The sequence below is a fragment of the Callionymus lyra genome, chromosome 5, assembly GCF_982586985.1.
Source record: "Callionymus lyra chromosome 5, fCalLyr1.hap1.1, whole genome shotgun sequence".
Lineage (NCBI taxonomy): Eukaryota > Metazoa > Chordata > Actinopteri > Syngnathiformes > Callionymidae > Callionymus > Callionymus lyra.
In genome coordinates this window covers 24,992,088-25,007,900 of record NC_141822.1, presented here as the reverse complement: position 1 = coordinate 25,007,900, position 15,813 = coordinate 24,992,088, and the positions used below count along the sequence as shown (strand labels likewise).

Here is a 15,813-nt window from a genome sequence, read left to right as displayed (position 1 = left end):
TCTCCTTGTCCCGCAGGACTTCAGAAAATGTACGATAAGAAAAAAACACTTATGAGAAAGATTCATCAATGTCTATTAGACAATTTCCAGCCGCACCGATAAAGCAAATCCTCGCAAACTGGATCTGCTTTCACATCAGTAGCCAGTTTGGGCTCAGCGTCGGTGAGGGACCAACACTTGGCAGTCATCTTCGCCCTGAACAGGGAAGCTTCGGTAACTATAATCATTGTGGCAACCGGACATAATGCTCAACCATCTAATGTTCCCAAGCAACACATGTAGCTCTGGCCAGAGCTTTTGGCACTTGCTGATTAGCAGCAGATTTTTGTGTCAGGATGTTAAAAAAAAAGTGAATCATCAGAAGCTTTAAAGCACCTCATCGTTCTTTGATAGCAGCAAGTTATTATCCGGCCTGAGTGGACAGACTCGTGGATTAACTATTCAGATTCTTAGATGGGGAGGCCAGGGTTATTAGCAGGAGAAAAAAAAGGGTGTGTTTGTGTGTATGAATGAGCGTTGAAAAAACGGGATGAAGATGAAATAAACCCAACTAATGACTGGTACCGTTTCCATGCTTTGATGATCAATTCAGAAATTAAAATTACCTTCGAGTCCACCTCAACCGAGCCATCTCTGCTCGACTTGTTTTTCCTGGTATCCACAGAAACCTAATTAGAATAGTAAAAGGACGAGACGGGTAGTATTGTTGAGTAGGAATTTGTTGTAATTACTCAGAGGACCCTTGTTGTAACCGATAAATCAACAACATGGAAGCTTGAATGAGGTCTATGAATCAGCTCATCTGACGCAAGACCTTTTCATTTAACCATGGTCGTCACAAATTAGACCTCCGTGTTAAGCTGCCCGTGTGTGTGTGTGCATTAGAAAGAAAATTGAGTTTGACATTTTATTTATCGTGATGAACTTTCTTTTGCAACTAAACAAAATACGAAGCAAATTTAACTAAATATGGATGTTAGTTCTGGGAAAACGGGACAAATATATCTATTACTGTAGAGCATGTGTATCAAATCTGGCATGTCAAGTCTTTGTATGTGGCCCGGTGGGAAACTCTCTTAAAATCAAAGTAGATAGATGCTCTAGTTCATATTGTGACTAATATAGACATCACCGTTTGAGCCAAGTAACAGATTATCAATGTATCAATGAATTATGCAGATATACAATTAAAGTAAATCCAAAGAGGAAGGAATTGAGTTTGGTGAATATACATTTTGTCCGTCTCTAAACAAGGACTGTTATAATATTTTGGGACTTTGTGTGATGGAGTTCAACACCCCCTACTGTAGAGAAATAAACTGTATATTGCAAAGAAAGTTAGCATTTTTATGCTGGATAAAAGGATAATTACAGTTCGGGCCAAGAGTTTGGACACACCTTCTGGGTACATCAAGTTTTTGCAATTTTTAGGACTGACTGATCTTAATTTCTTAGGGTAATGATGGCCACTTATTTCTCTTTATCTAGCGTATTGGTTCTTTAAATAAAATGAATTATAGGATTATCCAATAGGTGTGATTTCTGCATTCACCAACTAATGGTTCCAACCCCATTACAAAGAAAAGAAAATCCACTAAGTAACCCTGAAAAGACAAACCTGTGAAGAAAAAAACATGTCAGGTGACTTTATTTTGAAGGCCATTAAAAGAATAACAAAAGTCTGCAAAGCCCTCATCAGAGAAAAAGGGTGGCTACTTTAAAGAAACTAGAATACAAGACAATTATTTCATTCATAGTTGATGCCTTCTGTGAGAATATTTTATGGAAGTAATACTGAAAACATTAGCATTGAATGAGAAGGTTTGTCCAAACTTTTGGCCTGTACTGTAGACATTTTTTTATTAATCACTCAGCATCAGAAATGTAAATCAAGTGACACACAGGTCTTATGCTTTAAGGGCTGTGGATCAGACCTTGGTGACTGAAGGCAGATTTTTAGATCTTGTACTTATCAGTAACACTTTTAGAATCATGAAAGAGAGCTGGTTTGAAAGGTATTCGGTATAAATCTGAAAATAATAAAAAGTGTCTATAACTGGAAATTCTAACTGAAGGACTTGGTAAGAAAGAATGTTTTAGAGCATTTATTTTTGGTGTTAAAAACCTAGGTAAGTCAACCTTCAAGAAATGAAAAAAATTGAAAGATACATCTTTTGGAAAGAATCGGGAGATCCTTTTCTCTAAACGAGATTACTAGGACTGCTTTTTCTGTATATTTGTATCCAGAAATAAGAAAAGTAAAAAGACTAAAAGATGTTGTGGGACCTCGCTTGGAAAGCTAAGATTCATTTCTTTCATATCAAACATCTGATTTAGCTTCTCACAGAAAGATGTGGTAAAAATTTGTGAAACGCGGGATGACAGGACGAAAGATTTGTTTTCAGTCGCGGGTTGTAAACGCTCTGCTTTGGGAAAACAGACTCACTTTTAGTTTGAACACCTTCCTCTAGTTGTTGAGGGCTGCCTCAAGAAGAATTCTATTCAATGTTCTCTACCTGACGGCCTGAAAGTTGTGTCTTTGGTTAGAACTTGGTTAAACTTGGTAAGAACCAACCTTCAATACATTTACAACCTGGCTCTGTCTTGTAACCACCTGTCCAAGAAGAAGGGTAATTTCTTCATAGATACAAATGTATTCATAGATCATTATATAGCATATATTTGTGAGAATTATCGGTTTAGATTCTGGATCTACAGCGTCATTGTTGAAAGTTTAATTTAAACACAATCTCTACCTGAGAACCAACACACCAGTACCCTTGAGAGTGTCTCCTCCGTCGTCACCACCTCAGCTATGCCCCGCGCAGCAGCCACCTGGTCTCACCAGCCCTCGCTGATCATCCATGCAGTGGTCAGAGGCTCCCAATGTTTTCAGCATGGACTGCCTTTTAATTTAGTCTCTTTCCATGCTATTTATAGTCACACATGCGTTTTATTCGCGTGATAATTTGCGTCACACTCTTTTCCTTTTTTTTTTACAAATGTTATATAAATTATTTTATCACAGGGTGAGCTTTTTACATTTAACCAAATCTCTGACATTTTATATCTCATCATAATCTAATTTTTATCACTAAGAATTATGGTTTTTAAAACTCATCTCAAAGTACTTGTATCTTACAACATACGTTATACATATATTTATTTTTTCTCTTTAATTCTGTTGAAAACAATTTAATAAATGTTCAAAAAGGTACAAACTGGAATCAAAGGTTTTTCACTAATCTCTAAATTTAGGAAAATGTTGTCACAACATGATCTGGAGTTTATAATCCATGCATTTGTGTCTTCTTGTTTAGACTATTGTAACAGTTTATTTTCATGTCACAAGAAGGAGCTGTCTCGCCTGCAGTTGATTCGGAACTCTGCAGCGAGTACTCTGACCTGCTCTAGTAGAAGAACTCACATTTCTCCGATCAGGATCAACTTTAAAATTCTGGTTCTTACTTTCAGATCTATTCATGGTCAGGCTCCTTCTTACATCAGTGATCTGATCCAGCCTTACACCCCAGCTCGGGCTCTGAGGTCTGTGGATCAGAATCTACTGATGGTTCCACGCACACGGTTCAGGACCAGAGGAGAGAAATCCTTCCAGGCTGTTGCTCCTAAGCTTTGGAACGATCTTCCTCTCTCTTTGCGCTTGATGGACTCCTTTAAGAAACACCTTAAGACATTTCTATTTGTTCAGGCTTTTCCTTGAATTTCTCGAACTCCTGTGTTGTTCTCAGTATTATCTTGATCTTTAAAGTATGTACTTTTTTGAGTATTGTTTTGATTGTTTAAGCGCTTTGTGACCCTGGTCTGGAAAAGCGCTATATAAATACAAATTACTTACTCACTTACTTACTAGGTTATCATTGATTGGTAACTTCTTTACTCATGATAAGTAGAAATCATTCCAGGAAAAAAAGTTTTGATAAAACCAGAGCCACAAACTCATTTGCAAGTGTCCTAGAAAACTGAGGGTCATTTACGCAGCTCCCTTATTTTTCTTCGGTGGTGACATAAGCTGTAAAGCGCACGTGCACGTGCACGAAAGTTCTCCTTTGGAGAAAGCCATCATAATTAAAGGGGGAGTAATGACCATTTTATGATACTTTGCTGCAATCTGTATGTTAATAAGTGGACGTGCAGAGCTCAACATTTTCATTAGGCTGAGATTTTGTGAGTTCATGATCATAAATGGGTGGTTTAATAAACCCCGAAGCTCAATATTGTACACAACCAAACATGGTTATTCTTTGGCTCCCGCGAAGAGACTTCAAGTCAAAGCTTTATATCACAAGGATTTACTTGGCTCAAGTCCAGACCTGCCCACACTGATATCAACAGCGGTGCCAAAATTCCGAGGCAAACATGTCGCTTCTAATAAACCACCTGTGATGAAATGTGGCGTTTGGAAAACTGGCAGCAGAATCGTTTTTTCCATCCAAATGAAACACTCCCTTCTTTAAAAGGACAATTTGCTTCATATCAGTGGTGTCTGTGGAAATAGACCGGAATACGAATCACCTCAGCACCATCTGACGTCAAATCACATGGAGATGCGCCATTAACGTGTTTAGCATGAATGTCACTTGTTTTTTTCATTAAAAATATTCAGAATAAACAGACGTGATGACTGTAAACAAACAGAAGTTGGTCTTTTGTTCCAACCCACAAAATGTGTGCGTCAGTGTGTGCGTGTGTGTGTGTGTGTGTGTGTGTCATGCGTCAGCATCTGGTCAGATGGTAGCTTCAAAGGGACCAGCAGTCTGGTGCCGTCACTGTGGCTTCACTTAGGTGTCTGTCTGTGGCTGGGGCATCGCGCCATTAGTGGAACTTACATGACAGCCGTCGTCACCTCGAGTGACAGCTTGTGCCAATCAGAAGCCTGATTTGCAGTTCTGTGACATTATTACGGATTTTTTTTTCTTTCCACACGGACATCTTGATAAAAAATAGATTTATAACAGAGTCTCATGACTTTATGATTTATAAGTTTGCAAAAGTTGGTTTAAAACATATATTTCAGACGCTCAGAGGCAGTGTCTCTGTATTTATTTAGATGTAGATTCTAATATACTTTTATTTCATGTGGTTGCGTGTGTACCTGCAGCAGTCGCCATCGTGTGTTCAGGTCTTCAATACGATCCAGGTTGCTAGAAGACAGCTGGATGTCGGGCGGGCCAAAAGTAGATGCTAACTGGTTCATATGAGAAACGTCTTCCTGTATTGGAGCAATTTCTTCCTGAAATTCCTACAACGAAGATGGAGAGAAAAATAAAAGACACAATTAGATCGAGTTCCTGATGTTCTGTTCCTTTAAACTCTTGTCATCACTTGTGTTATCTCAGGGTCCTGGTGACCAAAGGACACGGAAACAAACAAACACATTTGCTTCGGGTCACCTTGACCCCGGGACTTAAAAATATAAAATAAAGCATATTATATTTATTTATCTGTTAGAATCTTTAATTCACAACTTCAAGGACTTGAAATAAAGAAGCCACACGAACACACATCTTGTTAAAGCATCTCTCTTTCACTTCACAAGATGAATGCACCAGGATTGACATTGGCATCCATTTTGCTGCTGTCATGATGCCGCGCGTCATATTTTCGGTCGCTGGCACACATGACACATCGCGCCGGCGCTGACAGATCTGGGTCATTATTGAGCTGCGATCTGACCTTGACTTTCTCAATGTGCTCTGACAGCGAGTCGATTAGCAGGTCTCCAACAGGCTCCCAGGCCTCTTTCACCATCTCCGCTTGTCTCAGTTGTCCGTCCAGCAGGTCCTCGGCCTCCTGCAGCTCCCTCAAGCGCTCAAGGGCGAGCTCCAGCCTCCTCTGCCACTCGGCGGAGTTGTTGTTGAGCTGGGCCCACTTGGACATCACGTCGTCCGCTTCTTTTCGCAGGATACGTCCCACATTGTGTGCACGCTCCTCCGGACTGATGTCTAGCAGACAAGGGCGAAATATTCACTTTAAAAAACACTGTGGAGGTTCATTTATATTTACTTTTGCATGGATTGAACACTTAAAAAATCTACAAGATGAAATTGATTGCAGTACAAGAAGGCACCGCCAATAAAATAATAACAACAAATTAGAAATGAACTAAATAACATAACATTATACTATATCTTATTACCATGACTACTATCTCTAATTGTCTCACAAACCACTCATCAATATTACTTATACTATTTGTAAAAGTAACACGTTTGAATGTGTTCAAACCAGTGTTGTTATTAAGAAATAAAACAGTGAATTGATAAGATTTAAGAATAATGGTACCTGGGAGACAGAAGTCCCATATTCAAATTAAAGTGGAGATAAATACAGAAACAACAATCGGTTACAGTACATAGGTTTTATGAATTTAATTCAAATTTTAATCTGTTTTATTTAATATTTTCCCATTTATTTCTGAAGTATGACAGTCTCGGAACGATTAAAAAATCTAACTAATAGAAATCATAGTCAAAATATGACTCATGAAAAAACAACAAAAACAAAAATAAAATAAAATGGAAGTATAAATTGACAAATTGAAATTAAGATATTTTATTTTATTAATTTTCTGATTCATTAACCACTGATATTCCATTAAAACATGAATTACAAATGAATACGGGAAAAATAAAAAATGATTCCACATTGTGTATCTCCACTTATTGATATTCCATATGTGACAGCATCCCACCTTTTTGCCGACATTGGTTTGATAAGATAAAACTAAAATCATTTTAGCTCACAATAGAAAGCAGCAGATGGGAAGAATGGAGGTAGCAGCTTGGGCAGAAAACAAAGGGAATAATGTACCACTTCATGCTTCCTGATGTAACAGTTACATGTTTTCATAATGACTTTCCATGTATTTAATAATTAATGATTGTCCCAGTTTCCAGACTGTTCCTGGTGAATTTTCATTCACGCTGACCTTAACTTAAACTTTGTAATTTGCGCTACCCTGGCGAAAGAATGCTGATCTCATGATATGTATTTCCTTGTGATTAAATGGGGCAGAGCATCGGCTGGGGATGCAAACACACGTGTTTCTTGAACCTAACCTAAATAAGAGAGCTTATAGCGGAGACTGCAGATTTTAATTCTTAATCCTGCCAGCATTAGTAAGATCAAAGAGAGTCTAGCAGCTCGAAGGGGGACCAACTTAACCCTGGTAAGAGAATCTGTGCCAAGTTTGCATGGAGAACAGAGAGAATTGTGTGAAGCAGGGGCCGGGTCGAACCTCTTTGCTCTGGTGATGGTGTTTCTCTTGGCAGCTGGGAGAGGAAGATTCCCACATCGTCCAGGGCCTTGTTCACCACAGGCTCCTTGGCTCTCAAGTCCCTTCTGAAGCTCTACACAGGAATGAACACACACTGTATTAGAAATTGTTCATGCTGCAAACGTTTGTTAGACATTGGAGGCAATAAAAGAATACATTTGATCAACTTTATTATTAAATCATAAATGGATCAAGCGCTTCATTCTACCATAGATACAAAAAAAAAGATCTATATTTTTTCCTCACTCTGAAAGGTAATTGAAGCTTTTAGCCATGAAATGATCAAATCAGAAGCGCCAATCATCTCGCCCCTTTTACCAAAAATTGAGCGTCAAATGTAATTTTCAGAATTCTGCTTTCCATTTATCACAAATAGCGCTTCATTTGCATAATGAGTGACAGCAACAGGAAGTGAGCCCCGGGTCCCATGTGTCAACTCTGGTGATAAAACCACCAGGCTTTTAGAATAAAATGCATCGTGATGTATGTTTTTACCTTCCACTAACTCACAACAGCTCTGTTGTAAGAAGGATAAATACAGTAAATATATAGACGATAAATTAAATAGTCGGCGGCAACATATTTAACTATAACATATAATACTAAAAAGTCTGCTAATATGAGTGTGTAGGTGTGTTTTCCTACCCGGTGTGTGTCCAATTGTGACTGCACTGTGGGCACGTCACCGCCGACTGGTGGCTCTTTATCCAGCTGCTCACTTCTCTGTCTCAGCCAGTTCAGAAGCTCCTGCAGGGACATGTGGAGACGTTTCCAAGGAGCCATCTCCGACTCCAAGTGGGCCCTTGAAACATACACAAACAAGATTTGAATAAAACGGACAGCCTTAACACAGGTTTATTTTTGTGACGATGATGTGCTGACGCACTATGAGATGAATTGTCACGAGAACATAAAAAATATATAATAAAAAAATAAATAAAAAAAATGTATGAAACAAGTTTGAATTCATTCATCTCAAAATAATAGTTTGTATTTTGTCAGAATTGTTGTTGTGTTTTAGGTTAACAAAAAGGATAAGACAGTTAAAAAAAATGTCATGCATTTGAATTATTATGAGTATTATAGTTTTTTTTTCTTAAATTTGGCTAAAGATTATTTTGATTTTGATTTATACTTCAACAAAATATACCATGATTATACAGTACTAGATCTAAAGTTCTATGTGGGTCTGGCAGGTTGATGTTTAACAAATGATCAAGAAATCAAGTTTACATCCAGAACTTTTACCATCTTTTTATCTTATTAAGAGGAAGAAAGACATACAAACAGAACTACTTGAACCTCGAAATGCTATTAAATAAATCAGTGCCTGTTATAGAATGTGTGGACAGGTATAGCTGATGTTGGAATATAGCAAAGCCTGGATCTGGTTTATAGTAAATATAATGCATTTAAGAACAATGATTCTCAAGTAAATCATAGGAAAAATACATAAATCCTTACTGGCCTCATTGTGGTCATAATCATCTATCAACCTAGGATAAATTCCCTCATAAATATCCAGTATTTGAAAGTTTAAATGTGATAAATAATTTGTGATAATATGTGACAGAAAGGGATTAAGGATTGTCACTTTAAAGTTCTGACTCAAACGTCATAATTCTTACTTTACAAATACATACTAATGTAATAATATACTTGTTTTTGAAGGTTTTTTTTTTTTTTTTAGTCTGAAGTTATTTATAAAACGTCTTCTGGAACTCCTCAAGCAAACAAGAAATGACTTATAGTCGTCGTGTTGTTCTGCATCACTCCTGGGTATTGTTCCTGTCAGCCCCTCACAGCGAGACAATCCTTTTCCCCACAGTTCTTAGTTTATGGGAAAATGGGTTGTTTGTATTCTGATTTTAAAGTGAGAGTTTTGGGATTAAAGCGATTCAAAGAAAAAAAAACTGAGATTAGAGTGAAAATTCTAGGATTAAGGTTTTCTTATTTATAGGTGAGAATTCTGTTGGAAATGTTTTCTGACTTTGAAGAGATAATTCTGAGATGGTGATAATTCTAATATTAGAGTGAGAATTCTTGAGATTACGTCAGATTTAAAGTCATAATTATCATATAAAAGTGATAATTATAAAATAACATTGTTATATAAATACAAATTGTAAGATTAGAGACATCAATCTGAGATTATGGTTTTCTGACTTTAAAGTTAGAATTCAGATGTTAAAGTGATCAATCTGAGATAAAAGCGATAATTCTGAGATTCAGGTTTTCTGACACAAAGCTAGAATTTAGATATTAAGGTGATGCTTACTCTTACTTACAGTATATAGCACTTTTCAATGCTTATTCAGCAGCCAAAACGCTTTACACTAAATAACACATTCACCTGTTCACACACACAATCACACACTGATGGGAGTAGGCTGCGACGCAGCATGCCAGCTCAACCATCAGGGTAAAGTGTCTTGCTCAGGAACAAAACTGCCACAATCTCATCTGAAACTGTGATCAACCCGCGACTTCTCAGGCCATAAGTAAACCACTCTACCATCTGAGCTATGACGTCCCATAATTCAGAAATAAAAGTAATCGTTTGAGATTTAATTTTTGATCATTCTGAGATTGAGGTTTTCTAACTTTAAAATGAGAAGGGATTATAGTGACCTTCAAGTGTTTTTCTCAATGGCCCTAGCGTTTATACTGTATTTCTTAAATTAATGTATGATCCTCCTCTCACCTCATGCTCATGGTCTTGTTCTGCAGATCGTTCCACCGCTGGTTCATGTTGTCCAGACGTCTCTGGAGGAGAGCTGCATCTTCAGTGTCTCCCAGCGAGGTGACAATCCTCTGACCGTTCTCATCCAGAGAGTGATACAGCTCCGTGTGGTTGTTAATCTCGGCCTGGAGCTCCTGGAGACCCACAGAAGGAAGCGCATTATATAAATATATCATCTATAAATAAACCCAAAAGGCAAGTTTGATCAATTTAACATGCACTCTCTCAAAGAAGCCATCTTTGGCTCATTTGCATTTTCCCATTGCATGTGTAAAAAGCCCAGGAATGGGTCAGCCTCTGATGAACTGATTTGACTATCTAAAAGCAACAGCCAGCAAATTGAAGCGTTAATGTAGCCACATTAATGCAGCGAGGCGGCAGCATTTTTGTAGGCACATTTAATAATATGTATTCAGGCTGAAGTCAATGTAACGTGGACAGGAGTGGTCCCGCGTGCACACACTTTCCCGCAGATAATCCATTAGTGAGCCTGTTTAAACTCTGGATAACAGTGAAAGTGTATCAGGGTCTTAAGAAAGTGCTTTGTTAATTGAAAGGAGATTAAAGAACGTCTGTAGACAATTCCAGCTCAGAAATGACTCAAAGTTCATTAACAGCGACGACGACTATTATCCGTGCGGCTCTTTAATAAAGATGACACCGTCATTAATTGTACGAGCGTTGGAATTGCTTATCCTGGAATCAGCCAAGAACTCTCTCCAATGTCCAGCTGCACTGGATGAGATGGTGAAAGCTGAACAACTGGTATTGACTGGCAGATCATGATTAGTTTTTGCCGCTCAATAAATCCAATGATTTTCCGCACGCCAGCTGATGTTGAATGTCAACATTACTGAGGAATTCTGATGAGTTATTGGACAACTGAACAAATGTCAAACACAGGTTCAGCATAGATTCATTTGTAGTGAGATGGTTCGTAGTTTAAGATGATCATTTACACGCTGCATCGAACTTCTAAATTCTAAAACATCTTTTATTTTGATGTCTCTCTGCTAGTCTCTCTGATTTGCCCCTCTTTTTAAAGCACTACAATGGAATTGATAATGTTTTTACAGATTTATGGATAATGTGTCAGAATCTTCCACTTTGTTTTGTGCTTTCAGGTAATTTCTTCTACATTAGTCGACATGTACACTGATTTTATGCTCTCACTCTTTGGTATGTTCTATCCCTTCATCACCGATATATAAAAAGTTAGTAAAGTTAATCAAAAATATTGCAAGCGCTGCATTAAAAGAGATCTATTAAACAGAAGGGAAATTCATTCATCAATAACTTAAGGAAAAATCAGAGCAGGTATTTAAAAATAGCAACACTTCCTCATTTCGACTTTTTTTCAAAGGGTTTTAAACCAGCATGGGTGGGAAATGATATTCACAGGAGGCCACCATTTTTTTTAGGAGGACTAATGATTATACATTATAAAAATGAGGAGAACACACCAAAAAGCTCCAATGATGAAATAAAATGATAACTTCTTTAACTAGTATAATTTGATTAAAATATAAAGTAAAGAGTAATGGGAGAAGGTATATTGACTGTTAGAGGAATAATAATAATTATAATAATAAGTTAGTAGTTTACTTTAGCTGCATAACTACAGGCACAAGTCCACCTGTGGCCCCCAAGCTGCATTATGCATAGAATGCTCTGAGGAAACTTTAGCTGTGCGCCACTAGATGGAATATATCTAGTATTAACAATATTTAAAAAAGGTTGTAAATGCCTCATATACTCTGGAAGATTGTCGGAAACTATACTCACTATATTAAACCACACTTATTTTGCAATGTGCCACTTAATTCTAGGATTGAGTATTTTGTAAATCATTTCAAATGACAAATTATGTATGACTTTTTGGTAGAGGAACTTTAAAAATGTTTTCATGTCACTAACTGTGTGAGCCAGATTGTTTTGTCTTTTTTTGTGTTTTTAATTCTCACGAGCTTCTGAATAAAAATTCAAGTCAAACGGAGTTGAAAAGTTTTAGGGGTCACTTTGAGCCGCTGGTGAGAGTTGAAGACGACACGATCGCATTACAAATTAACTTTCTGTCTTGCGGAAGAAAACAAGCAACAACAAATTACTGTGTAGGCAGAACATCAGCCGAGCTAACAAATCAAATTTACACCATTTTTCATGCAGCCAATTATCGGTGCGATGTTTCCAATCTGAGGAGGAGGAAGTTCTAGAAAATGTTCTTAAAAGATGGAAAAGAAAATCCAGTACGAGGAAAAGTGTCCCTCTGGGCGTTGTCAGATAAATTAGATTAAATACATTTTTAATGACACCAGAGGGGAAACATGAGTCATTACACCACACTGGAGAACAAAGACAAGAATAGAACAAACACATGATGCTACAACGACTTGAGCAAAGATTCTAAGCAGTGTGTGTTTGGGCATGTGGTGTGCCATCGGATTTTGAAAAAAAAAAAAGCTAAGGCGTGAAAAGTTTAATAAGAAAACAATTGTCTCTTTTCTGACCTGAACATGGTAGATCTTCCTCCGTAGCATCTTTGAAAAAAATCCCCAAATCACACGTGTAAAACAGTGACAGCCATCACTTCATCTACTCCCTCAAGACTGGCCCTAAAATGTCAGCAATCCCTGTTAATGCGAGTCTCTATGTGTTTATGGGGGTGGGGGGCGGAGGGGGACGAGGCGAGAGATTTGAGATGGAGAGAGGAAAGAAAGGGTGCAGATAAACAGAGGGATGCAGTTAGAGGGTGAGAGTGGAGCGAGATATGAAGTCAAAGGGGGTGAGAAAGGGAAGAATCAGACGAGTAGAGAGGATGGGAGAACTTGAAAGGCTGCATAAAACCCTGAGTGTGCTCATTTTCTAATTAAACGTTATCTGCATGCAGAATTGTAGCCTGGGAGTGTCCACGCTCTCTTTGGATGCTCCACCGTGTTGCCATGCGCCACAATAATTGAGCACAGAAGACTATCTGAGAGCTGCACACTGCTGCTGTTGTACCAGGAGAGCAGAATGAGTGTGTAAAGGAAGGAGCGTGGATGTACAGTAGCTGTGTGTGTGTGTGAGCGTGACAGTGTGTGTAGGAACAGGGTGAAGGCCGGGGTCAGAATATGTTCTCTCGCACAACAGAGTCTTCTCTTCAACACCCACATTGCAGTTTGGTCGAGAGAAGCTCAGATTTGTCTCTCAAGCAGATGCTAGCCAATGAGATGTCCCCATGCTGCGATGTCAGCATTCCTGTCATACCAGCCGGGTCTGAGACAAGAAGGAAGTCTTTCCGACCGGACTTTTCGGAAACCTGTCAAAACTCTCTTTTTTTTTTCTCCCTGGCAGAATTTTTAACAAAGAAATGTTCTGCTGCCACAGAAAAAAAAAATCAGCTGTCAATCAAAGAGTGTGGGTGTACACGCAAAACAGAGAGGTTGTTCCCAGTCACTCGGAATCAGGTGGGAAGTCTGAGACTGTACCTCACCGTTGATGCATTTTAGAGTGTCTCACTGAAACATTCATACGACAGGACACTCTGCTACAATAATGAGGCCTCAGCGATCCTCGTAAACAACTCCAGATCTAGTCCACTGCACGAAGGGGTCCACAGCACAAAATCACATTTTAATTTCTGTGCTGAATTAGCGCTGCCTATAATACTACTACGAGTACTACAACTGCAGCGCTAGTACACAATCAAAATAAACTATTTTTTAATTTTGAAAAAGAGAAATGATGCATAAGTATGATGTTATGAATAAAAACTATAATAAAAAATATTAGAAGAAATAAAAAAAAACAATAATTGATATATGTAAAATAAAAGGTGTAATTGGTCAAGCATCAAGGTTAGTCACACAGCGTCATCAATCCCGGAAGTCTCCACCTCCAAGGGACTCTTTGCATAAACAAAGCGGGCCGTGATTACAGGTGGCTGGAGGAGGAGTGAAGCCAATATTGCATCATTATGGACTCCGCTCTCGTAACCTCTCATTTGCAGAGATTTCAGACGGGGGAGATTTTTTAAAGTATTAACTTCAAAACTTCATCATGATGAAGGACTGCATCTTGGAGAGGAACATTTCAACATTTAAAACATGTGAGTTAGTCAGGAGAGTTAGGTTTTCACATTAGTGGATCTTGTCTAACGGCAACTTACTCATGTAAAAGGAAACAGGGCGGTAATAGACCCCAAGAAAATGAAAACTCAACCAATTTTGACAAAACGGCTTGAAAATGTAGACTACTGAATTGTCAATGAGGTTTTTAATAACCACCCTGATTTAAATTAAACAATATATATTACAAACCAAGTAAGGGAGATTTTCAAATATTTAAAGACTGTTCAATTCCTATGAAATGAATACTATGTTCATTAACACACATACATTTTAATTAGCATTATTGATAGATAGATAAACTTTATTTCTCTCATTTTTGCAATTATACTCTCTTAACAATGTACATAAATTCAATTTGTTTAGGTGACTTCCTCGTTTGCCCCAAAACGTCCTTGTTTCGAGAGATTTTTGAGAGCAGTGAGAGTTTTGAAATGATCCAGAAATTTGAGCCTCTATGTCTTTAGAAATTATGTTTTAGTTACTTATGAATGGCACACAGCGACCAAAGGGGCGATACCAAGATTGTTGGACCAATAGGAAAGGTAGAGTAAACCACATGGTTCAAGCATTTGATTAGTCAGCAGCAGGTGAACGATAACCCCAGCACAAGTTAACGCTCAGGACCGGTGGCTCAACGCCAGAGTTGAACTTCTGTAAAGCTCTGTCATCCCCAGTCAGTGTTCTGGGAGCAACATGAATATGTAGACAACATATTTTGTATGTCTAACCTTCCACTGTGCCAGCAGGCTCCGGGCCGCCTCAGGCTGTTCCTGCATTCTGTCCTTGTTAGTGGCGTCTATAAGCACATTGCAGGTCGTTTCTGCCTCCGTCAGCCAGTTGAGAAACTTCTCCAGGTCCAAGTAGAATTGCTGCAACAACTTCAAGGCCCCCTCTAGAGCTGCCTCCCTATCCGAAACACTGAGGGATCACAAGAAAATCCCAATGAGCAAAACACATTTCAATAAACTACCCATTAATAATATATATAAAAAAGGTATATACCCTCTGCTTATGTGTGTCCATGTCATCATCATGTTGTTGTTGACCTGAGTGACCTTGTGCGTGTCGTCATCTGCATACAGACTTAGGAGTTTGTCTGCCAAGGCGTTTGTTTCGTCCACCTGATATTGCCACTTCTGCAGATCATTAGCAAAGTGCTACACAAGGACAAGAGTAGAATTATATATGAGCAAACATAATGAGAATAATACTTTCATCATTCAAGTCCTGTTTTGATGACCCAAGACGTTCACCTTTAGCTCATTATTTTGCCTTTTCAGAGACTCGACCGAGTAGGTGATCTCCTGCAGGGACTCCAGCCTCTCCGTGGCCTGCTGGATGAGTGGATCGACTCTTTTCTTGGCATCCAACCAGTCAGTGGAGTCCTGGAGCATGTTATGAAGCTGCTTCATCCTGTCAGACACTTTGGTCTGAGAGTCTTCCCAGTGATTCTGAAGACGGTCAACTAAAAGCAAACCAAAAAAACATGATTACGATAAACAAGTCGGTCACTCTGGTAGGTTCATGTCATGTGACGTACTCCGCTCCGTGATGGCGTTTCGGGTTTCTTGATTACTGGTTTTATTTTTCAGGTTTTGAGCCGCGGTAACTTGGCGCTCCAGAAGGGGGCGACGCTGGGCCAGCTCCTGCAGCGATCCCTATAA

General features: G+C 38.6%; 1 protein-coding gene across 3 annotated transcripts in view; it reads right to left on the bottom strand.

Annotated features, from left to right (window-relative positions):
• The window catches only part of dmd (dystrophin), a 235,127-nt gene that overhangs the window by 44,319 nt on the left and 174,995 nt on the right, over positions 1–15,813 (bottom strand). For all 3 annotated transcript variants that reach the window (XM_087791572.1, XM_087791573.1, XM_087791574.1), the window contains 9 exons: positions 15,690–15,807; positions 15,403–15,614; positions 15,152–15,306; positions 14,878–15,067; positions 10,002–10,174; positions 7,943–8,099; positions 7,259–7,370; positions 5,695–5,963; positions 5,114–5,260 (listed from right to left, as the gene is read on the bottom strand). In XM_087791572.1, coding sequence (XP_087647698.1) covers positions 5,114–5,260; positions 5,695–5,963; positions 7,259–7,370; positions 7,943–8,099; positions 10,002–10,174; positions 14,878–15,067; positions 15,152–15,306; positions 15,403–15,614; positions 15,690–15,807 — 1,533 coding nt within the window. The remainder of the gene's footprint in view (positions 1–5,113; positions 5,261–5,694; positions 5,964–7,258; positions 7,371–7,942; positions 8,100–10,001; positions 10,175–14,877; positions 15,068–15,151; positions 15,307–15,402; positions 15,615–15,689; positions 15,808–15,813) is intronic.